The following is a 25,308-nucleotide window of genomic DNA, read 5'->3' on the forward strand; positions in this document are numbered from 1 at the left end:
CTTGAGTGTTACCTCCTCAAGAAAGGTCTTCCTTGACTGCATCCCAATCACTTTCTATCACATCACTCTACTTCCTTCAGCATTTATTAAAATCTGATTTATTTGCTTATTTATTCTCTGTCCCCACACTCTCTAATGTAAGCTCCATGAAAGCTCAGACCTTATGATTGTGTTCACCTTTGCCCACCCAGAACCCAAAATACTGGCTAGCACTTACTTGCTCGTCAATAATGCTTGCTGAATGAATGAATTTTGGACTTTTTATACAATGGTTCCAAATCAATTAAGGTGAGAACAGTAGTCATTCTTTTTGTTACAGTTCTGTGAAACACATAAACAAGCTGTTACTTGTACAATCAAGGCATTAAATATTCTGTTTTATCAGGCTTGAAAGCCCTAATGAGTCGGATGGGACCCGTTATGATAATTCTCCTAGCAATATGCATATAAACTCAGTTATAGAGGGCCCGGATTTATGGACACTTTCTAATCAAAGGATCTCTAATACTTAGGCACTATCTATTAAAGTTCTTCAGAAAACACAGTTCAACATTCAACAGATTTCCAAAGAAAATATCAACACCAAAATAGGAATTCTTACATTTCACTCTAAAACTTCTAAGACAAGCTAAAAGAGCACTACTTGATTTTTTTTTTTAAGCCAAGAGAACATCCATAAAGAGATCTTTCCAGTCATTATCTGCCTTGTTCAAATAATTTTTGCACATCCGTTATTGGTTTGTACTCTTCTTTAAAACAACACACATTTTCTCATTTAAGACCACCTATACACAAAGAATCAGCTAAATAAGATGGAAATCAGCACAAATCATATGTGCCACTGAAGACTTGTGTGACCAACAAATGTAGAAAAAGATTAAAAACCTACTGTCCAACTGCAGAAACAAAAAAGTAATATGGGGTTTTCTGTTCTCTGAAGTGCATCATGAAGTGTGGGTGGAGAGAAACACAGAAATCCAGAATTAGCCTAACATCAAATCATTTTGGAAAGAGTTGACAACATGTAAATTCCTCACACATAAAGTATTTAGAACAAGAGACTTTGATTCCTGGGCTATGATGCCATTTAGGAATCCTTGCAAGGCCTTAGGAATTCCAGTATTCATAGGAGAAAATGCTCATCTTAATTTGGAGCTACCAGGCATTCAGAGGTACTCCCAATGTGACACAGCCTGTAACTGAAGTATTACAAAGCTTGCAGTAAGATCTGGGATAAAGGCTGAACACCAAATTCGAAAGAGGTAATCAAGGTACCAAGTGACATAAAGGGGGGGAAAAAAGAAAGAAAAAAGAAAAACCACCATGATTACCACCTAGCCACAGAGAACTGAAGTGGAAACGAGGGGTGTATATGGGAGAAGAAAAGGGGTGAAAGGGAATGGAAAAAAAACAATACATTTGTCACCCCGTACCACTTCCTATACAGGACACGAGCAAAGCTTCCAGCCCCATTACCTCAGGCACAGATGGTTATCGTTTGTAGCAAAGGTGCATAGAAAGGCCTTCAGGTCTGAGCCCCTTAATTCCAGGGCTGTTAATGATTAAAGAGAAGGATGGGGGTGGGGAGTGAAATGAGGGAGGAGGGAGCTGCAGATTCACCCACCACCTCCCGCTTGGACTCCTACCTTACGGCGCTTACCCGGGGCATAGAACCAGAGTCTGCACCCTCTCCAGGGCAGCTCCAGCCCCCAGATCCCCAGGCCTAGGTTGAGGGGTGCTGGCGGTGGGGAGGCAGGGACCGTAGGTAAGTTTTCTTGAGCCCTGCGGCTGACACGCCACAGGCTCCCCTCACAGCCTCTTCCTCCAAAGGGACCAGTCCAGACAAGGCGCTGATTTCCACTCCTCCCCTTCCACCCCCTTTTCTCGAAGGTACCCAACCCCCGCCCCTTCATCTCTCAATGCTCCCCCCTTTTCCTCAAAAGCCCCCCCCCAAACTCACAGCTGCTCCAGAGGTTCCTCCAGTCAAACCCTTTCTGGAAACGACGGCGGCCCGGCGGGTCCAAACCACCTACCATCCCCGCTCGCGTTTCCAGGCTCCCTACCCGCGCCGCCGCCGCCTCTTCTTCCACCACTGCCGCCGCCTCCTCTTCATCTGCGGCCCACCGGCGGCAGCCGCCCCCAAACCCCGCCCCCTCCATCGCCTCCTGCATCATCACTTCCGGTAACCCCGCAGGCCGCCGACTCCAGGAGGGAGAATTGAAGAGGGGCGGGGAGGAACGGGTGGAAGATTGCGTCACGACGTACGCAAAGACGCACGAAGCTGTAGCCAAGTAAGGGCAAAGACCTAGCGACGAGGAGGGAGGGCTAGGAGGTGCTGGACTGGACCATTTTTTTGACTAGAGTGGGGGGGAACGATAGCGGAAGGGGTAAAGAGAAACTAGGGAGAGGATGAAGTTGGCTATATTGTTTGTATACGGCGGAATATGGGCTACAGTATGAAGTGTAAGGGAGACTCGTGGCTACTCCCGACCTGGAACTAATGCTCCCACAGAGGTCCTCCCGGTGGTTTGGTCCGGCCTGGCCTACCGGACCTGCCCGACCTCCGTCGCCCGCGGCTCAGCTAGGCTCCTGGCGCCGCCTCCTCCTAGCCCGCGGTAGGCTGCGGCGCTTCTGTGGGTGGGGGAAGGCAGGACTGACGCAAAGTGAGTGTAGGGGATGGAGACGCTGACTCCTGGCGCGGGAGACTGGGGGAAGGGGTTGGCTCCCCAGGGGCAGGGGTGGGGTGGGGGCGGGGGTGCGACGTTGCTAGGAGACGTGCTTGTGTGACCCCTGCCTCGCGAGGGCGGCTCGATGTCGTCGCCCCTGGCCTCGAGAACTTGCCTTGGGAAGTGGCCCGAAGGCCAGGAAGGGAAGGCCTGATTTGGAGACTCTGAGATGCCGATTTGGGGCCCATCTCAAACTTTGCTGAATCGCTTGGATCCCCGAATATAAATAGGAGATTAACAGGGGCTATTCTGGGGCGAGAGGCGTCAAGCTGGGGAAGGTTGACCCAAACGAGGGCCCGTACAAGCTACGGAGACTTTCTAGGATAGTGAGAACTAGCTTCTTATTGCCTCGATTTACAAATGAGAGCGAGAACGGAGGCCTTGCTCGGTGACGTCGAGTCCGGAAGAAAGTTAAAATGTAAAGTTAAAGTTAAAATGTAAATCAGGAAGGAAGATATCCGCAAGTAAGACAATAGTACCGGATGAAGTGGTAGAAGATGGGGGGAGGGCCACTCTAAAATGGGGTAGAGCTCTTCAGAGAAGGCTGGGTTTCACAGAGATTTGAGAAAAGAAAGAAGCTAGGGAATGGACTGTCTAGGTGGAGAAAAGAGCCAACGGACAGGGTTCTGAGGAAGGAAACGGCGAGAAAGCCAGGTTGCTGGAGCAGAAAAAACAAGGGCCAAAGTGGTCTTTGATGGAGAAATGGCAGGGCCTGAACAAGCACAGCATTTTAGCCCAAGGTAAGGGTTTGGCTGTTGTGTTACCTGAGGGTGTTGAGAAGGGGAGTGACCTGACCTGATTTACATTTAAAAAAAAATCACTTGGTTGCTAGACAGAGAAGGGTAGAAGTTGTCTGAACTGTTAGGACCCTGTTACAGTAGGCCAAGAAGTATTGTCAGTGGAAATGCAGATCATTAAATTCAGAATGCATTTTGGAAGTAGAGTTTGCAAGACTTAATGCCTGATTGGGTGTGAAGTGTATGGGAGGAAGAGGAACCAAGGAGGACTACTAAGGGGAAACTGTTTGGAACGGAATATCCTAAGTTCTCTTGAATATACTAGGTTCGATAAGTCTACTAACCATCCAGGTGAAGATGTCGGAGAAGTTAGATATACAAGTCAGGGGAAAAGTCCCAGAGAAAATACACAGGAGTTTTTAGAGACATTCAGAGATTCCCTGGAGAAGAACAGAAGCCAGCAAAGGAGACTTGACACAGATAAGGCCTCAGAGATAAAAGCAGGATCCCTTAATATCCTCCAATAGTGAGACTCACTCTCATAATCCGTGAGACTCATTCACCCACCAGCCAGCTTCTATTCATCCTCTAAGCCCTGGCTCAAATCTCTTCCTTCCCTTCCTCCCCCAGCTGTCATTGCTTTTGGACTTGTGTGCAGGTGATTTGTGTCCATTACAGCAAGCCTGACTTTGCTTGTTAATTGTTATGTCTGACTCCCCTGTGGGCTATTTCTTCTTTGTGTCTTGCTTCTAGTATAGAGCTTTGCCCAAAGGGCCCAATATGTGGTTATATAGGTAGGAATACTGTATTCATAAGGTATCAGTCATGGACTTCAGCAGCTCTGACAAAGGGGCTTTTGTCCCGCTGATGCTGCCACTGCCAGCCACAATCTAGATATGGTTAATCTCATAAAATCTAGAAAGAATGTCAGAAGTATCAGAAGGCCTGGGTTTCAATCTTGGATGTGCTACTGATCAGCAGTGGCATTCATTGGAGAAGGTCTTTTTCTTTGAGCTGAAGGGGTTGGCCTAAATTAGAGATTGCAAATGGAAATACAGCTATTGCCTACAAACATATCATTCAGCCCCCAAAATGATTTAAATTTAAATTCTTTTTAAAATTGACTTGCCAACATTTAAAAATTAGACCTCAAAATCCAGATTTTCAGCTTCATTGAAAAAAGAATCTGGCAACACACCTGGAGCCAATAAAGCTTCTCCCCGCCACCGCCCCCCCCCCTTTGTATGTGGCTCAGTGCCAAAGGCCTCCTCTCTTTTCAGCTGTCTGCCTGACCCTTGTGGGCATTTGATTTGCAGTTCTTGGTCTTGAACTGTGCTGTTCCCCAGTAGCCACTGGCTACATGTTGCTATTTATTTTTTACATGTAGGTACTTAAATACACTTTTAAATGCCAGTGTCTCAGATGCAGTAACCATATTTCATGTGGCCAGGGGCTAGCTACCCTGCTGGACATCACAGTTATAGAATATTTCCATCATTGAAATACGTTCTGTGGGGGTGCCCGGATAGCTCAGTTGGATGAGCATCCAACTCTTGATTTTGGCTCAGGTCATGATCTCAGGGTCGTGGAATTGAGCCCTGGGTCAGGCTCAGCGCTGAGCACAGAGCCTGCTTAAGATTCTAATTCCCTCTGCCACTCTTCCCTGTTCATGCTCTAAATAAATAAACAAATAAATAAAGTAAAAAGGAAATACATTCTGTGGGTCAGTACTGAACTGCAGGAGCTTGAAGGTATTCTGGGTGCAAATAGTTCCACACACATAAGGATGGACAGTCATTGCTTCTGCTGTCAAGGGATTTTGTTTAGTAAGGAGCTCTGTTGCCTCTGCAGATGAGAAAAGTTGCTCATTTGGTAGTTACTTTATAGGTGGAGGGTATTTGGAAACTGTTGTGAAGGCAGGGACCACTACTCAACGTGAGGTTATTCATCAGATGGTTGGATCAAGGGTCAGGTGCTAGAAAACTCCAGCTGTATCTAATGTTATAACCAAAGCCCTTTTGTCAGTTTCCTAATCCATTTCCCTAGGAAATTATCACAAAGGAGGATTTAAATGCTAATTTAAACTTAAGTGTTTCTTGTTCTGACTTTCCTAGTTCCTATGAAGGGGTGAAATTCTGGGTAGTTATGAATGAATGACTGGGGTTGATTTTTAGCATTGACCTAGTTTTCATCTATTTCCAGCACACACACACACACACCCACACACATCTAACACCTCATCCTACTTCTGCTAACTGGTTCTTACCCCCTCTGGCTGACCCTTACTTTTGTCTCTTAAAATATGCTGATAAGGAAACAAATACTTCCATTTCTTTTGAATTGAAGGGCAGAAACTTGGTTTCCATTTAGAATTTGTCTGAGGGGAAAAAGAGCTGTATCTCTCTTGGTTACAAAAGCCTAATTGGAGTTCCCCCTTACAAGTATAATCTTGTGTATGCTCCTATGCTGGTATATTTAGAATGAGCATACTTGCCTCATATGATTTTGTTTTGGATAATTTAGAAGCCTTTCAGACATCAGTATTTTTGGTTTTTCCCTGTGTTCTGGAGATTTCCCATATTACAGGGCCTAACCTAATTCTATTCCTTTAAGTAAAATGAAAACACGATCTACCTTCCACTCCCTGCCTCCTATCTCTGACACACCATATTGTCACTTTCTGTGTAAAAAGATGCTGTTTCAGAGAATAGCTGTGGTATGATTAAGTACACCACACAAGCATATCCTGAGATTTGCAGAACAGTGTGTGGCATTACACTTCCCTTTTTGGATTCTAGTAACCAAAAACTGAATCCAGGACAGGAAACAAGTCTGTGGGGTGTGTGTGTCTGCCTGTCTGTTAATTGAGAGGAGTGGGGGATAGAGGGCAGTGATGTGTGGGGCACAGCATAACTTGAAGGTTATTCGATTTGGGTAAGGATGATATGGTATAGGATATGGGTGTACACCAGAAACTAGGAAATATAAGAGATGTAGGAGAAAAACAAGCCAAAGGATAAGCAAGGAGTAAGAGATAAAGGAAGAAAAATAGGAAGTCTGGTCATGCCTTCAGTGTTGGCACCTGCATTATATTTCCAGTAAGAAGTATGTGCTGTGGTCTGAAGATAAGCAGTGCATCTGACTGGGTTATTTGCTCATACTGAAGAACAATAGCCCTTTACTGTACAGGGATTATTAATGATCAGAGGGAAACAGCTTTAGGAAAATCCATCAGTATCACAAAGCAATAAATTTGCCAACAGGCAACACGCTTCTTTTCCCACCTCTGCAGACAAAGCTTAGCATAGATAAAAGAGGCGTCATTGTTCCTCCTTTATTTCCTCCTATTTAGGTAACATTTGCCTTTGTTAGCTCCCAATGCTAAGTGATTTACATGGATTATCTCATGAGTAATCCTTACCCCAACTCTTTGAAGAGGGTTCTATTGTTACCCCATTTCACTTTTTCAGAAACTGAGGCTCAGGAAGACTTGACCAATGTGGTGAAGTCAGGATTGAAACCCACTTTTGACCATTCCAGAACCCATTTGTTCAATAGTTGCATTTTATCTTCTGTTCCTTACATATGTGGAAAAACTTTGAATGCCTAAAACCAAGACAATCATTCTGTCCTCTGCTTTCCTGGGCAAGAAAATCTGTTTGCTTGTTCCAAATAACAATTTTGGAGGTTGGTTTTGATCCCCGATCATTTGGTTGCAATAGATCTTATTCCCAAGAAGGATTTTTTTTTTCCCAAGAGAAAATGTGTCCGAGCCATATTTTTTCTATCTGTTTGGTTCTAAGCTTCATGAAAACATAGTAAATCATTTCATTCCAGTGGACCAACACTTACTGGCTTTTAAAGAACTTAAGAGTATGGGTTACATTATTATAACTGTAAGGATGGAACTGATAAGGCCTCCTCCCCAAACCTGACACCCACAGCACCACTCTTGAAAACATCATTGTGAGGGTTAATTAGTATTTTTAAATGTTCTAGGGTCTTCACTTGGGAAACCTGGCCCACATAACCACTGTGTGTGTTTCAGAATGAGAATGGACATTACTGGTGACTATTCTTCGTGTGTAAATGTATTATTCTTCTAACAAATATATTTCAAGCTCCAACTTTGTGCCCAGTCTTACGAGTGTGATGAATGAGGCATACTCCCAACCTTCTTTCTCCCTCCCCAAAACACACACAGTGGAAGAAGAAAGGTAAGCCAGCCAGAAAATTACACTAGAATAGGATGAACTTATGATACAAGTGTGCTGGAGGTGCCTGGAGTACACATAGCAGAGTCACTGAACCTGTTTCAGCATGAAGATGGCACCCTATGAAAAGTAATGGAAATCCAAGAATGAGAATCAACAGCTAGGCAAAGAAAGAATATTTCAGTTGTGTGAATTTGGACCTTCATTTGGCAAAAAGAAGGGGTGCCAGATCTAAGGAGATTGGGCAGCAGGACCGGGACCGGCCAGCATGGGTGCACAATGAACACACGAGACAGTGATTTCATTTGGGTGAGTTTCATAATCTCCACCACCCACCCAATCATAAAGTACTTGGGAGAGAAATTTAACTCTATTACATTCATTAGTTATGATGAGAAAAAGAAAAATTCCACCCAGGAGCAGATACTGAAAGAATGGCAAGAGTCTTTCCTTCTGCCTGGGGCTGGAAAGTCAGTTAATTCCCATTGCCTTTTCTGTCCCTTGTTTATACTGCAACACTTTTTCTTAAGTAGAAGGCAAAGCCTCATGAGAGTCCAACACTGGGAATTTTGACATTCCTGAGACCAGAGTCATACTTCTATAAATTTCATCTGGAGAAGGAATTTTCATCTCTGCTCTTAAACTCCTCAGTGTTCATGCTGTGATGGTCTTTCCAAAGGTGGGGGAAAGGGTGAAGTGGATAAATCCCCTAATACTAGCATATCTTCACGCAGACATCCTGAAAAGCCAAACCTAAACATGCCGTGTGTCTACACGTGCTGTATAGAGTGGGTTCTTGGAACCTACCCAGACCTTTCACTATTTCCACTCATCACGGAGTAGAAGAGTGAGTAGGTGGTGTGTTTTGTTTGGTTTTAGGAGATTAATTACTGCCCCATTACTGACTCCAAAATAAAAATGGGAAAACTCTTGGTCAGGGAAATAATCATCTAGGTTTATTGGCTCTTAATCCCAAATCTCCTGTCAATTAGGTGGCATTAGGCAAAACTTTTTTCACCATGTGCAAGATACAATTTGAAATCCAGCACATTTTTTTTTAGTGTTTGTTTGTTTGTTTTGAGAGAGAGAGAGAGCAAGCACAAGTACAAGCAGGGGAGGAGCGGAGAGAAAAGGGAGAGCAAATACCAAGCAGGCTCCACACTGTGGATCAGGCTGTGGAGCCTGACATTGGGCTCAATCTCACAAACCTTGAGATCATGACCTGAGATGAAACTAAGAGTTGGATGCTCAACTGACTGAGCCACCTAGGTGCCCCCAAATCCAGCACATTTTAAAAGATGTAAATTAAGGGCATCTGGGTGGCTCAGTCAGTTGAGCATCTAACTTCAGCTCAGGTCATAATCTTGTGTTTATGGGTTTGAGCCCTGCATGGGGGTCTGTGCTGACCCCTCAGAGCCTGGAGCCTGCTTTGGATTCTGTGTCTCCCTCTCTCTCTGCCCCTCCTCTGCTCACTCTCTGTCTCAAAAAATAAAACGTTAAAATTTTTTTAAAGGATAGAATAAATGCAAATTAGACCATGATACTCCAGCTTGCTTAAAATCAGCCAATGTCTTCCTTTTGTTTTGTTCTTAGATTACAAGCTGAACTCATTTCCAGGGCCTACGCTCCAAACCCGTCCTAGATTTCTGCTCATCTGTGACCCCACCTTCCCCACAGGTTCTTGCTGCATTAACATTGACTTGTTTACCACCTCTTAGCCTTTGTTGGTTGCCACCCTCTTCCTGAACCACCCTTCCCTTAACTCTTCCCTTGAATAGGCTCAGGCTCCTCCATGTCATTCAGGACTCAAATGGCACTAACTACCCAAAATAAAATAACCCTGCCTCTGTTCATTTGAATCCTATTACTGTTTCATTCCTAGAGAGCACATACCACCATCAGAAATTGTTTTTCTTGTATGTCATCTACTTGGCCACTAGAATGTAAGCTTCAGGAAGGCAGGGACTAAGGCTGCTTGTTTATCAAGGTTGTGTATCCCTAGAATCTCCTGTGTGTGGTCCCAGTGGGTACTGAAAGGATAGATGCTTGGGAGGGACCAGTAAGGCCTGCAGAGTGGTAGCACTGTAATGAGCCCTGGTGAGTCTTCTATGATGTCCACTCCTTTTGGAGTGATGGAACAGAGTTGCCATAGCGAATGGAAGAGCAGCCCAGTCCTGCCAGGTGCACAGCATCTAAGGTGTTGATGTGCAACACAATTATTAAGGAAGGGCAGTTGCCCTTCCCCCAGTCACTCATGTACACTCTTACTCTCTCAAAATAAGTAAGTAAACTTTTTAAAAAAGTCAGGAGCGGGGGGCGGTGTGCCTGGGTGGCTCAGTCAGTTAAGTGTCCATTTCTTGATTTCTGCTCAGGTCATGAATTCGAACCGAGTTGGGCTCCGCACTGACTGCTTAGGATTCTCTCTCCTCCTTTTCCCTGCCCTTCCCCTGCTCACAGTCTCTCTCTCTCAAAATAAATAAATGTAAAAAAAAAGGCAAGGGCAGATGGCATATGGAAAACCTTATTAAAAGGTTATTCATATCAAGGTGCAAAACAATGGTTTTTTGCTGTTTGTGGGAAGGGAATAAAATTGAGTTCCCTTTGTTACAAACTAGCCAAGCTCTTTAAAGCAGTTAACAGACATTCAACCACATTTACTGAGATTGAGCATCCTATTTAGTGATTAAACATTTGGGCTGGACTCCAGACTGTCTGGGTCTGGGTTTGAATCCTGGCCTCACCTCTTTTTTTTTTTTTTTTTTTTTTTATGTTTATTTATTTTTGAAAGACAGAGTGAGAGTGTGTGAGGGGCAGAGAGAGAGGGGAGACACAGAATCTGAGGCAGGCTCCAGGCTCTGAGCTTTCAGCATAGAGCCTCACATGGGGCTTGAACTCACAATCCATGAGATCATGACCTGAGCTGAAGTCGGATGCCAATCGACTGAGCCACCCAGATGCCCCGTTTTTTTGTTTTGTTTTGTTTTGTTTTTAAGTGAGGTCTACAACCAACTTGAGGCTTGACTCACAGCCCTGAGATGAGTCTCTGGTGACTGAGCCAGAGAGGTGCCTCCAGCCTTACCTCTTAATATAGCTGATGTGACTTTGGGCAAGTTACTTAACCTCTCTTTGCATCAGGTTTCTGCTTTGTAAAGGGGTAATGGTAGTTACCTACCTTATAGAATTGTGATTTGGGGAGTTAACATACATAAAGCACCTAGCAAAGCCTCTAGCACAGTTAGTACAGAGCAAAGTGTAGTATTATTATAATTACTCTAATGTGCAAAACAGTCTGAGCCCTGCAGGAATTCAGAGACTGTGAAGAAAAAGACACAATGAAATAGCAAAATATCAATAGCTGACTTAGGAGAGAAGCAGAGAAAAGGGGGCCGCAGAAAAACTTGGGAGCAAATAGGTATCTAGTAGGTGGGGTGTGATAACTAGCAGAAAGCAAGCATTGTAAGTGGATGATAGAATAAACACCAAGGCATGACCCTGCAGGGTGCCTTAGAGCTGTAGCTTTAAAACTTGTGTATTTCACACTCTGCATCACAATTTTTACTATTATTACCCATATTTTAGGCCAGCTTTAAAAACTTTTCTAATACAGGGGCACCTGGGTGGCTCAATTGGTTAAGTGTCTGACTCTTGATTTCAGCTCAGGTCATGATCTCACGGTTCAGGAGCTGGAGCCCCACATCAAGCTCTGTGGTGAAGCACCAAATCTGCTTGAGATTCTCTCTCTCTGTCTCTGTCTCTCCCTCTCCCCCCTTCTCTCTTCCCATCTCTCGTTGCCCCTCCCCTGCTTGTGCATGCTCACTCCCTCAAAATAAACATTAAAAAAAACTTTTATAATACGTTCATCTCAAAGAAGCTCTATATTATTGCTGTGAAATCAAAATCATGCTATTAAATTATGAGTTTGATAGGCTATTATAGTACATTATAAAATACTTGTACATCCAAAAAATAACCTCCCCAACCAATCTTTGGGACACCTGCTGTCGGGAAAACTTCTCCCAACTGTGACCAGAGACCAAACCACACTAGCAGCAACATTTATCAGCCTTTTCTTAGTGGCCCAGCCTTCACTTGGAAGATGCTTAGTTGTGAATTTTTTCTTGGTACTATGTATATATGGGGTACGATTTTAAGAAACGGCCAATTTCGAGGCACCTGGGTGGCTCAGTTGGTTAAACGTCCAGCTCTTGATTTTGGCTGAAGTCATGATAGTGAGATCAGGTTGGTAAGATCGAGCCTGGTGTCAGGATCTCTGCTGACAGCATGGAGTCTGGGAGTCCCTCTCCCTCTCTGCCCCTCCCCTGCTCACGTGCGCTCGCTCTCTCTCTCTCTCTCTCTCTCTCTCTCTCTGTCTCTCTTTCAAAATAAATAAACATTAAAAGAAGAAGAAGAAAAGGCCAGTTTCTAGTCACGTTTCCTCCCAGGAACACTTCATATCTCTTACCTTTCCTCATTCTGGGGCTTTGGGGTTAAGGAAGTAAAGTGAAACAGTTTGACCAAATGTCAATCTCATAGTCAAAGTTATAAAACTTTAAAAATTCTGTAAGAGTAGATTTCATGGCCAGTTGAGTGAGACTGGTTCAGTTGTCCTCTAGGAGCACCTGGCTGGCTCAGTCAGTGGAGCCTGCACCTTTTGATCTCAAGGTTGTGAGTTCGATCCCCATGTTGAGTGTAGAGATTACTTAAAATCTTTTTTAAAAATGTGGTCCTCTAAATAATTTGATATTTCTCATGTTGCCTGTGGGAAAATCCCAGAAGACCTCATTACATTGGATCAACCCATGAAACTAGTAAAGAAAAGAGCCATCTCAGCCTTGCATCAGTAGTGAGAAATCATTGGTAGTTCCGGAGGAATAAATGTTGGTTTCAAGTCATTGAATCCATAGGAAGGAACACTCTTAGGGAAAAAGCACTTTTTCTAAACAGGTTGCTCCCTAGGAACAAAGACAAAAATATAAACCAAAGGGGAAAGAGCTTGGAAAAAAAAAATTTTATATGGTCAGTTTTGTTTCTAGAATCCCAAGCTTTCTGTATCATGAGATATTTTTATTTATTCAGCATTTGTGGAACACCAATTACAGACCTGGGTAGGTGCCAAGAATTGAGCAGTAAATAAGATGGATGTCGTAACTGTCCCCATAAACGTAAGGATCAATTGGGAGAAGACAGGCACTAACAAACCATAATTACTTGAGTGGTAAGTACCACAAAGAAGAAATTCAAGAATCCATGGGAAGGTTCAACAGACCTGACCCAGTGCATGTGGTGACAGGAGGGAGAAGGATTCTCTGAGGTGTCCAGGTTTTCACTGGGAATTGAAGGATGAGTAGGGGTTGGTCAGGTAAAAGAGGGTCAGGAAAGAGCCTTCTAGAAAGAGGGAACAGCATGCGTGTATACCCCTACCTACAGTAAGAAAAATGTGATTCCCTCAAAGAACCGAAAGAAATCCAGTAAGAAAACAACAAAGGAGGCATTTTTCTTTTCTTGCCTATTCTCTGAAGATTGGGAAGCGTTAAGCTAGACTTGCTAATAGTGCACAATGGAGAATACAGCTTTAGACCCTTCTCCGGAAATCTTTCAGACTTGGGTTTTCTGGGTCACCTGATGGTGGAGAGGGAGATATCAATCTCCCTTTCAGGATTAGTTTTCAAAACACTGTATATGTTAATTAAAGTGTTTTGAAAATAGACCTATTAAGTACTGATTGTTGGTACTGCCTATGACCTTGAGTACCCTAATTGCAGGGCTTGTGTATCCCATTATGGTATATGACCAGTTACAGTTTGAAGTTGTGGCTTTTTCGAATAGTAGAAAAAAAACAAAGGCTTTGGAGAAGGTTGCTACTGCTTTAATATGCCATACCTCCGTCACTTTCCTCAAGTGTCATGCAGTCAGAGACGTTTCATCTGTTAAGGAAGTGAAGCAATCATTAATCGTAGTTACAGACTCTATGCCCCTCACAGGAACTGACTCACGTATTTTCATATGAAACCATGGAGTTTTAGGGAGAACCAGAAACTCAGAAACCTGTTTCCTTACCAGGAAAAGTCATCATCTCATGGGTTTTTATTACGATTAGCCACAAAGAATGATGTTCTCTCCTGGTTTTTATGAATTTCTTCTAAGCATTTTTTTCTGTGAGGTATCCATGGACATCAGAATTGGTGTTGATTATAACTTTCATCTTAACTTTGAATTGGGTGAAGCAGTGCTTTCAACCTTTTCAGCAAGTGATTAAGCCTTGGTTCATTACTCATTGCTTAAGAAAGGTCACCAGGGTCAGGGGGCAGGGAGGCAATCCTATTCAAAAGAAATTCTAAGGTAAATTCCTTGCAGGTACGTAGAACTTCTAGATGAACTCGCTCTTCCCAGCTCCCATCTGCATTTAGCTGCCCAAGTCCTCAGGAGCTCAGGACCACCCTAAAGCATACAGTCTCCGTATGTTACACCTCCACCTTGAGTTGGAAATGGGTCCTCTTCCCAAAGGGCAGTGAGCAGCCTACTTCCCCATCCTGATGAGCCTGTTTGAGGAAAGCCCAGTACTCATGAGGTGTTCCAGTGCCTGGCCCTGCTACTCACCAGATGTGTTCTCGTCTTCCCAGCCTACCCTTTTGTTAAAGACAGTACGATATATTCATTCTCTAAAATGTGACTAATCAGAATCCTCTAGTTTTGAGACTTCATTTTTCTGTCTTCCCTGAATTTATTTTAGATATAGTAGTAAATAGTAAAGACATAGTCTGAAGTTTTTGCATAAGTAAAAAGAGAAAGAAAAAGGAAAACACCTAATGTCCCATCATTAGAACATTAGCAGGAGAAGAGACAATATACTGGGACTGAATTGCAGTATTGAGAATATATGAGCTAGGGTTACATGTAACAACATCGGTGAATCATACCAACATGAGCAAAAAAAGCAAGTTGCAGAAGGACATAATACCTTTTACATAGAGAGTTGACCCTTAAACAACATGGGTTTGAATTATGCAGGTCCACTTAGACACAGATTTCTTTTGCAAATACAGAACAGTACTATAAATGTATTTTCTTTTCCTCATGATTTTCTTAACATTTTCCTTTCTCTAGCATATTTCATTGTAAGAATATAGTATATGATACATATACATACATATGTGTTCATTGACTGCTTATGTTCTCAGTAAGGCTTCATGTCAACAGTAGGCTATTAGTAAAGTTTTGGGGAGTCAAAAGTTATTGTAGATTTTTGACTACGTGGAGGTCAGTGCTCCTATGCCCCATATTGTTCAAGGGTCAGCTGTATAAGGTTTGTAAACTTGCTAAGCAATACTATAGAATGTTAAGTGTAAAGATATGTGTGAGAAGATTAATAACAAGTTCAGGACAGTGGTTCCTTCTAGTACTGAGGAAGGGAAATTTGACTGGAAGTGATACAGTAGGGGTATATATATATAATTTATTTAAGATCCATTGTGAATATATGGCTGTTTAATTATATTCTCTATATCTTTTTGTATATCTGAAATATTTCATAATAAAAATAAAAATGACAGGAATTTAATTTTTTTTAATGCATATGGGGTGTCTGGATGCCTCAGTTGGTCAGACATCTGACTTCAGCTCAGGTCATTATCTCATGGTCCATGGGTCACGTTGGGCTCTGTGCTGACAGCTCAGAGCCTGGAGCCTCCTTCAGATTCTGTATCTCTGTCTCTGCCCCTCCCACTCTCTCTCTCTCTCTCTCTCTCTCAATGAATGAATGAATGAATGAATGAATGAATGCATTTAGCTTTGGGAATATACTTAGGTTGGGACTCACTTAGCCAAGTTTCCTGAAATTAAAACTGATGTTTCAGAGTAAAAACCCAAAGAGGCCACAAGCTCTTTAGTCATCATCAGCAAGATCTTCCATTATACTTACTGTATGGTTCTCACATGGACAAGGAAGCAGACCAACAATTTTGAGAAATATTTTCAACAAGGTTATGATGAACTAAAAGAGAGGTTGCAACCTGCCAGCCTCTGGGTAGAATTGAGCCTGCAGACTCAATGTGTTTGGCTTTCATGATACTCACACTTTCGAAAAGAATGAATTAGTGTCTTGAGATTTCACATTTAAAAAATATGGATTGCTACCTACTGATAAACTATCAGGAAATCTGGCATTCCTAGGCCCTCATTTCTCCATGGCAGTAGCTGCCTGATCCTGAGTAGCAACTGTCCCTTTTGGGGGGGCGGGGGGATGTCCTCTCCTGGCCATTGTCTCTACCTAGCCAGGTTCCCTCATTTTGTTACCTGCCAGACCCTGGATGTGCTTGAATTTGAGATCCCTGCATTAAACTCAAGTTACTTAACTAGAAATTTTAGTTATTTGGAGGCACCTGGGTGGCTCGGTTGAGCATCTGACTCTTGATTTCGGCTCAGGTCATGATCTCGCAGTTTATGGGTTTTAGCCCCACGTCAGGCTCCATGCTGTCAAGACAGAGCGTGCTTGGGATTCTCTCTCCCTCTATCTTTTCCCCTTTTCTGCTCATGCTTGCACATGCGCACTCTTAGAATAAATAAACTTAAAAAAAATTAGTTATTCAAAATGTGCCTTTTCCAGGCACTCTGGTAAGTACTGCAATCTTATAAAAATACACACTAAAAGCATCATTCCCAAGATATTCTGGTAAAGAATTTACTGCTTTAAAGTATAGTAAATTTGAATTTGGTTTGCCATGTTTGTAAAAATGGCCATCATAGCAAACATGAACTCTGAACCATGGGGGGGATATACCAGCACGGCTGAGAGAGATCTGGTGTTCCTATAGCACATTCTGGCAATGCTACCAAACAGATCTGTTGAGAAAGAGCAATTATTTCCAGACTAATTAAAAAGCTTGATTAAAAAAAATGTACATCTGCCTAGCTGCCTACTGTCAAATTGAATTTTCATGCAAATTTCCCCTCTTCTATTTTGGTGGGTCTGAGGATGACAACAGCAACACGACAAGAAGTTCTTGGCCTCTACCGCAGAATTTTCAGGCTTGTGAGGAAATGGCAGGCGGCATCAGGGCAGATGGAAGACACCATTAAAGAAAAACAGTACATATTAAATGAAGCCAGAACGCTGTTCCAGAAAAACAAAAATGTAAGTAGGCCCCAATTGGAAACTGTAAGGAGGAGGGCAGTTTCTTGTGATACTTGTTCTTTTTCGTCCTAAAATTGAGAGGACTGAGCAGCACAGGTCACAGTGGCAGAGTGTGGGGCAGGAAGGGTTCAGAGGCACGGCCCAGCTAGCTTGCCCAACTACTGGGAAGCAGAGCCCAGCCTGGGTTCCTCTCGTCATTTGTTTCAGGTCTCAGTCCAGCCTGTCAGTGTCTTAGCGTCCTCGTCCTCGTAAGACCCCATGAGCCAGGTGACAGGAGCCAGGCCAGTGAGGGTTTTCAGGGGAGGAGCAGTTCGCAATCACTGTGCCTGTTCCCGGCCCCTCCCACAGGAGGTGCACAGTTAAACTTTTTTTTTTTTCTTCAACTCATAAACTATTCAAGGCCTCTAAGTATAAACCCATTCAGAAGAAAGAGAATAGGATAAAGACACAGGGTTCCCTTCACAACTTCACTCTGAACTCAAGCCTCTTTGGCTAGCAGAGTGAGTTTGCCCTTTGAGACCACAGAATTGGGTAAGAAAGTGCCTCCATTAAGTAGTGTAACGGAACTGCACACCTAGACATCAGGGAGTCAAAAACCATTTGTAAGAGGCTTGATGTGACCCATCCCACAGACTATAAAGCATTGGCTCTTAGCTCCTTACAAAGACTGCCTGGCACTAAGCATGGAAAGAGGCTTTCAGCTTCTTACTTTTCTTGCCTCCTTCTCACTGATCTCATGAAGTCAGTGCTGTCACTGTTCCCCTCATGACACTTCCTGACAATCCACTCTCTTTACTTTTCCTCTCTGACCCCTGTCTCTGTGTCCTTTTGGACACACCCTCCTGCCACACACCCTCCTGCCAGCTGTAAGGATCCTCTGAAAGTCAGCCCTCTGCACTGAGGCCCAGAGACTGTGCAACCACTTTATGGTTTCAGCTCCCACATCTGAAAACCCAGCCTCAGCCCCTCACCAGCCTCCTGAAGGGCCTTACACCAAGTGTAACGATCCAAAGCAGAACACCTCTTTCCACCAGGATGCCTCCCCTCTCCAGCTTGCCTATTTCTGCCATAGCTCCCATCACCACTCTGCAACTCTCTGCTCTCATTCTTTCATTCAGCAAGTATTTGAGTGCCCACCATGTGCCAAACATTGGACTAGATGTTGAGGACATAAAATGAGCAAAACCAAGACAGGATCCCTCAAAGATGTTTCAGAGTTAGATGGTTAGAAATTAAAAAAATTACAATTGGGGTAAGCACTACAAAGAAACCCTCCCAAACAACACTATCTTCCCCATCTCAGAATCTGAATCCTGTCTGCTTCATAAAACCAACCTGCTCATGAAGCTTCTGCCTTTCCAGCCTTCCTCCAGCTTCTCCAAACTTTTCCATGCCACACATCACAATGTATATGCCCAATGAAGTCCTTAAACAGTTCTCTGAGAAATGGAAATAAAATACTGCAAGTGCTATTTCTCTTTATTTTTTATTGCATCCTTTAAAAATGTCTGTTCATGGGGTGCCTTGCTGGCTCAGCTGGGAGAGCATGTGACTCTTGATCTCGGGGTTGTGAGTTTGAGCCCCACACTATGTGTAGAGATTACTAAAAAAATAAACTTTAAAAAATAAAAAAAAATTAAAATGTGTATTTGGTGTATACTTATAAGGTTTTTGATGTATTTAATGCACTTATTAATATATTTTATAAATCAGTATGAGTACATGTGTAGGAGCTATGGGCTCAGAAATTTTTACTGAAAGCAGTAAATAATCAAAAAGTTGGGAGACCACTATAACCTATGCCTGTCCCTATATAGTTGGTCACATTCCTTGTTTGTTTCATTTATGTTGGTGTGGTCTCCCCAACCAGACTGCCACTTCCTCGAGCAAAGAGACAATGTCTTATACTTTCTTATATATCCCATGGGACCTGCCTTGTGGTTGTCACTAAATTCATGAGCCTTCACTCAATCCTGTGACAGTGACCTATTCTGAACTCCTCTAGAGCAGTCTGCAGCAGTCACTGCCCTGTTGATTACATGCCTCCATGCCTTTTCTGTAGCTTTATGCATCAGAGTTGTTCTGCCCAGGTAATAACCTTGATAGTTGAAGGCAAGAATCATGGCCTCACAGTGTCTAGCCCGGTGTTGGAGAGATATCATAGCAGGATGTGCCCAGTAAACCTTTTCAGGCTCACTCATGTGAGGACTGATCAAGGCCCTTAGGGTTTTCAGTTATGGCAGTAATCAATCCTTCCTTTGCCTCAGCTTGGGCTGGCCCAGTGTGGTGTGAGTCAGAGGGAAGTGTATGTGCCAGTGATGTGACATAAATAAGATTATTTTGTTGTGTCTGGGGAGAAGGTACATGGGTTTTTAAGATACGTATTTTGCCATGTGTTAGAAAATAGCATATCAGATAACGCCCCAAATATTATGCTTAGAAGACAGTACATTTAAAGAGAAAGCTTAATGTTAGTATAAATGGTGTGTGGATATAGCAGAATCATGAAGGCAGCCAATGAATGACCAAATTTGGAGAGCTCTAACCCAGATTTGTTCAAATGGACAGCTGCAGTCCCAGGAGCCCTCAGCCCCCTTAACCATACGTATCTTTATGACGGGCTTCTTTCTCCCCAGTCCCTTACGCAGACTTAAGTCGTTTCTTAGAACTTCACTTGCTGTGAGATTTTAATAATAATTCAGAGGTATCTCATGAATTGCTCTGAATCCTAATGGGCAAATGGGAACATGGAAATCTATTCCCAATGTGGACATCAGAGCAACAGCTTCTGAGAAGCAGAGGTCAGAAAGCAGACCCTCTGCCCCAGGGGACCCAGCTGTAGTTCTGTGCACTGCAGTTCCTAGAACTCTTCTCTGCTCCAAAAGGTGCCATAGAATAGGCACGCCCTTGGAATTTCCAAGCCTTGCTGGCCCAGACGTCACTGTGGGTGTCATCTGGGACTGGTGCAATCCCAGCTCTGCTTTGAGGCCCACTTGCAAACTCTTAGCAGAGCCACATGTTGACTCATTTTCCATCCTTGAAATGTAAGGGTTTCTCCCCTTCTACCTGGTGTTCTGTTTTTTAGAATGAATTTGTCATCCCTTTACTTGAAACTGGACTACCACAATTTGACTATTTGGGAATTTCAAAAGCCATTTCTTCCCCTTACCAGTGAACAAGGCAGTTTACAGTTCAAAATAAGAAGTGGATCATTCTCCAATATCTTACTTGGGGGGTTTCTGGACAGCACTTGCTGAAACAGTTGGGTTCAAGTTTGATCCACATGGAGAGGAAGTGGAGAAGCATTCTCATCAGGGTGTTGGTGGGACTATAAATTGGTACACTCTTAGAGGGTAATTTGAATCTAGAGGGAATATCTGAAAGAATTAAACATGCATGAACATACACCCTTTAACCCAGCAGTTCTCTAGGAATTTATCTTTTAGATATATTTGCCTGTAAGCCAAAAACAACTTTAGTGGGATCCATAACAGAATTGTTTATAATGGAAAAAAACTGGAAATAACCTAAATATCCATCAGGAAAAGACTGATTAAATTATAACACGGCCTTATGTTTGAATTTTGTGCAGCTCTTAGAAAGAATGGGCAGCTCTCTGGGGCGCCTGGGTGGCTCAGTCAGTTAAGCGTCCGACTTTGGCTCAGGTCGTGATCTCATGGTTCTTGGGTTCGAGCCCCGCGTCGAGCACTGTGCTGACAGCTCGGAGCCTGGAGCCTACTTTGGATTCCATGTCTCCCTCTCTGTCTGCCCCTCCCCTGCCCATGCTCTGTCTCTCTCTCTCTCTCTCTTTCTCTCTCTCTCTCTCAAAAATAAACATTAAAAAAAAAAGAAAAGAATGGGCAGCTCTCTGTGTAAATATAAAAGGAGCTACACGTTGTTAGGGGAAAAAGCAAAGTTCAGAACAAAGAGAGCTATTGTGTTTAAGGAAAAAAAAAGTATATATATACACGTATGCTTTTATCTACATAGAATATCCCTGGGAGGACAAACACTGCCAATAATTGTGGTCCTTGAGAAGGGGGAACTGTGAGAGGGGTAAAAAGGAGACTTTGTTTTTATATTATATCCTTTTGTGTTATTTGAATAATGTTTTACTGTGTGCAGGTATTACCTGTTGCCATAATTTTTTAAAAGTTTAATCCACAGTAAATTTTATACTAAATTGCTTTTGATTTTTCAAAGTATCAGCATTGAATTTACAGGCTGGTGAGCTGAGAAAGTTGAAGAAGATGTACACCTCTACATAAGGAGCATTAGAAAGATGCTAAGAACCTCACCTGTTTTCCTCTTTTAATAGCTCACAGACACAGACCTGATTAAACAGTGTATAGATGAATGCACAGCAAGGATTGAAATTGGACTGCATTACCAGATTCCTTATCCACGGCCAGTAAGTGTGACAGTTAACATGTGGCGGGTACTTCTCCTCACCAACCCAGTTATTTCCAAGAACGTGTACCAAGAGGGCCAGTGTTTGTCGAGCAGTCTAGAGCTTGTGTGGGAGGCATGTTGGAAGTAAGCTATCCTTGCATGCCGCCAACCCATCACAACAAGCTAAAATGTCAATGAATGCCTGATTTCTCCTACTCATACAACTTTCCCACATATAGAAGGGAAAGCTAGCCCATATTTAGATAGCTTTCTCTTTTTGACTTTCACCTTTTTTATGGAAGTATTTTTATTTTCCTTATAATAAAAGTAAGGTTTGTTGTTAATATCATTAAAAGAGTGCATGAGGTAGAAAGTGAAAATGGTCCAAAATTCTCACCCTGTGGAAGTAACCACTGTAACTGTTCGGTTGCACTATATGAAACTGCCAATATTTTACTCTTAACCTATAATACAAAAACAGCAATTTTACCTGGTATTGGCTCAACCTAATAGTTTGGTAATATCTCGTCTTTTTTTCTATATTCGTGTACCTACGTTTTCTTAAAGTACATGGGATCCTGGACATACTGTTTGCTGCTTAGTTTATGTCATCTGTCCTGGCCATCTCTGCCTCCCATCTTTTTAAATGGTTGCCACTGGATCCTGTTACAAGAATATACCATAATTTACCCAGCAGCTCTTTAGTAGGCATTTAGATTACTCCCAGTTTTCCACTCTGCGCAGAATAGCTTTGTCTACCCAAACTTTTTTTCTCGCCTTCTTTGGATTCTCATCTCACCATGTGATCTGTGGTCATTGTTCCTTCCATGCAGGCAGTATGACAAAGAAGAGCACAAGCTCTGGAATGCGATCTGGAATGCAAATCTTGGCTCTACCACTTAATGTGTATATAAGATTGAGCAAGTTATTTAACTTCTGAGCCTCCATTGTCTCATCTATAAATATTATCTAATTCCTTATGAGATTATTGTAAGGATTAATGTGTGTAAGGATTTTAAGGATTAATGAGTCAGCGTAGATTTAGTGCTTAGCAGGAAGCACGGTACTTAGTAAATCCTCAATGAATAAGCTGCTCTGGTGATTATAATTCTTAATATTATCATTATTCTTATTCTTCCTATTCAGATTCATCTGCCTCCAATGGGCCTCACCCCACTACGAGGCCGGGGACTTCGAAGCCAGGAAAAACTGAGGAAACTTTCCAAACCAGTATATCTCAAGTCTCATGATGAGATTTCCTAACCCAGAAGAAAATTTATTTCTCAGAATGATGAGCCGACTAGATCTTGAATGTAAACCAGATGATGAAACCCTTCTCTTCGATTAGGGGTAAAAATTTAAATATCTTCTTAAAAACCTCCAAAATATTGGTATTCACCCCAAGATCTGTGCTCACTCATCCTGACACTTCATCAGGGTCTTGTCGCCTAAAGTGGATGACACTAACCCTAGAGGTCATGGACCTTATATACCCTCACTGAAGCATCTTTGGAAACAAGGCCAAGGCCTATAGAAGGAAGATAAGGATGACAAAGATTTTCATGGAAATGTCATTTGCCAGTCATGTCAGCTGATAGGAAGAAATCAGCCAGCTGCTGAAAGTCTTCATAGCTACCATAAAACTCTACACTGCCTTCAGAATATTTTTTGGCTTCTTTCTCCCGAATTTTTGCTTAAAAAACAAAGGTTTGCTTAAAAGTGGGCTTCTTTGTATATGTTTTGCTGTCTTTTGACCATCCCAGTTTCCAGATAAACTACCCTTAAAAAGTGCATCATTGGATTTATCGTGGTTTTTCATGGAAATTTTACATGACACCCTGCCCCTGACATATACATACGTAAAAATACTTGTCTTAGGTAAATGCGTATGTTTACTTTATCTTAAAGCCTGTGATTACTTAGGATCCACTTAGGATTTGAAAGGCTTACTTGAAACTCATACTGCATTCATTATGAATATTTTATCTTAACATAATTAGGAAGTACAAGGGCCAAGCTGGTTTTCAAATTATGTCTAAACAGCAATGGCACAAAGAGAACTCAAAACACAAAGGATTTATACTCCTGCATGTGTGGAATCCCATGGCAAGTCACACACACCTTGTTAACATTCCTTCTGACCTCCAAAGACAATGAGCATCACCAATAAAAACAAATTTTTATCGATTTTGGTCTCTCTGTATTCTTTTCCAAAATGGCTCTGAGACCCTCAGAAGTAGCATATGGTAACTTCCAGCCCATACCTAGATTTAGGATTCTCTTGTCACACAGCTCCTCTAATTCAAAGTAAGCATTATATTTCAATCTCAAAGCCTGCTCCTGTGAGCAGAAGCATACACTTTAATGCTGAGGGTAAGTATCGCAGAGTTTGGCAATGATGTGGAGAACAAATATATCACTGTAGTAATAGCAAATGCATATTTAACATGGTTGCCACATAAACCCCAGCTTGACTTCAACTGGGAGACATCTGCTGTTCCATCAGTAACTCTCCTTCTATCTGGTCTCATTGTGGAAGCATCTCCCTGTTCAGAGGTGGTTCTAGTGTTTACACATTTTGTCATGCAACATAGGGCCTGTGAAATCAAGTCAAGTACTTCATCTGGGGGTCAACCATTGAAACAGTGATCTGTTCTCAAATTGGTGGAAAAACTGGCTCTGCTGGACCAAGTGAGACGTGACTTGCCTATCTCTGTCCTCGTCCTTTTCTAAGTAACTCAAGGTGATTTTGACTGTGCAGTTTTTGTCTTTAACTCTGTTGAGTGAAGAAACCAACCTTCCCACCCAGCCTCTTCCAAAATGGAAGTTGATCTAATTGCTAGCTAGCCTCCTGAGTATCTTCTATGTGCCAGGAATCTTACCTAACTGTGAATTTTATATGACTAGCCTCCTTTGCAAAGGTGCATGTCCTATTACACAGTAACATAATTACCAATTTACTACCAAAACTTTCATATGAACAGTGTTTATAATAGCTTTTATTTCTCCCATTTTCTCTCCAAGACTATAAAATCTCCATCTTCGTTCTTCTAAAGGCCAAACCTATCTTCCCTACATCCCCTCTTTCAATGAAATTTTCTTCCAATACTGACAAGGACTGAAAATTCTTTACCCAACACATTAAAGAGAAATGACTAGCTTGGTGACAATGTTTGTCTGATGTCATCTGCTGCACTATTTATTGGCAGGAACTGCAGCTTCTCACCAAACTGATCTCTGGCCATCTCTGCCCCAAGACTCCAGCCTCTAACTCACCAGGATTTCTGAAAGAACATACAGCTCTTTCCCAGGGGGAAACATTAAATATACCCCATTGGCCCCAGTAGAAAATGACCTCAAATTTAGGGCACTCTTTCTTTTCAAAGTGGAGGAAATTTTTTAAATTACAAAAATTTAATCCGTCATACAGAAACATTCTGTCCCTTGACCCCTGAGGAATGAAACAGTCAGTCCCTGCCTCCTTCAGCTTTTTTGTTGCTGAATCTGGGAGTTAGACAACTAATTAAAATCCAATTGTTCTCTTAGCCACCCCCTCACTGCCTTAAAACTTACAATACAACTTAACCTAACCAGTCCAAGATTCAGGCAGTTGGGATCCTGACCATCTTTCCATCTCACATGACCAACAATCTTACTTGGAATGATAATGCAGTTTCAGCTCTCTTTTCATTCTGATTTTCTTTCCCTCATTGGAAAAAGTAAAAATTAAAAAACTGTCTTTCTCGAAAAAATAACTATTAAGCTACCTGCTTTGAGTTGGAAGAGACTGCTCCTCTTTATTGCCTCCTGGCAAGATTTGGAGAACTCCCCTTTTGCACTTAATGTCTCAGATCTCTCAGATAATTCTGCTGATCTCAGCATTTAGGGTTCTTTTTAAATTTTTTAATGTTTGTTTGTTTGTTTGTTTTTTGAGAGAGAGAGACAGAGCACAAGAGGGAGAGGAGCAGAAAGAGGGAGACAGAATTCGAAGCAGGCTCCAGGCCCTAAGCCGACAGCAGAGAGCTTGACATGGGGCTCGAACCCATGAACTGTGAGATCATGACCTGAGCCGAAGTTGGACACTTAACCAACCGAGCCACCCAGGCACC

General features: G+C 42.5%; 2 protein-coding genes across 30 annotated transcripts in view; one reads left to right on the forward strand and one right to left on the reverse strand.

Moving 5' to 3' along the window:
• The window catches only part of DCUN1D3 (defective in cullin neddylation 1 domain containing 3), a 39,263-nt gene extending 36,660 nt beyond the window's left edge, over positions 1 to 2,603 (reverse strand). For 11 of the 20 annotated variants that reach the window (XR_008419353.1, XM_053894454.1, XM_053894453.1 and 8 more), the window contains exons 1-2: positions 1,961 to 2,120; positions 218 to 321 (exon numbers count right to left, since the gene is read on the reverse strand). The gene's annotated coding sequence lies outside the window, so the exon portion shown is untranslated. Of the gene's footprint in view, positions 1 to 217; positions 322 to 1,660; positions 1,757 to 1,960; positions 2,137 to 2,491 lie in introns of those variants that run through there. The other 9 variants (XM_053894447.1, XM_053894458.1, XM_053894459.1 and 6 more) reach the window with 6 other exon arrangements.
• Positions 1,651 to 23,386, forward strand: LYRM1 (LYR motif containing 1). Of its 10 annotated transcripts, none has more exons than XM_019430382.2 (4): positions 1,651 to 1,765; positions 16,648 to 16,807; positions 21,126 to 21,218; positions 22,346 to 23,386. In XM_019430382.2, the coding sequence occupies exons 2-4, from the start codon at positions 16,649 to 16,651 to the stop codon at positions 22,460 to 22,462; spliced, it is 369 nt and encodes a 122-aa protein (XP_019285927.1). In that variant the 5' UTR covers positions 1,651 to 1,765; position 16,648; the 3' UTR covers positions 22,463 to 23,386. The 10 variants fall into 10 exon arrangements, with proteins under 10 accessions (XP_019285927.1, XP_053750436.1, XP_019285914.2 ...); XM_053894461.1 differs by lacking the exon at positions 1,651 to 1,765 and adding an exon at positions 2,185 to 2,291; XM_019430369.2 differs by lacking the exon at positions 1,651 to 1,765 and adding an exon at positions 2,501 to 2,663 and having other exon boundaries at positions 16,659 to 16,807.
• Positions 23,387 to 25,308: the final 1,922 nt, after the last annotated feature.

The sequence above is a fragment of the Panthera pardus genome, unplaced genomic scaffold (genome assembly GCF_024362965.1).
Source record: "Panthera pardus isolate Hobbes unplaced genomic scaffold, ASM2436296v1 HiC_scaffold_5, whole genome shotgun sequence".
In the NCBI taxonomy this organism is placed as follows: domain Eukaryota; kingdom Metazoa; phylum Chordata; class Mammalia; order Carnivora; family Felidae; genus Panthera; species Panthera pardus.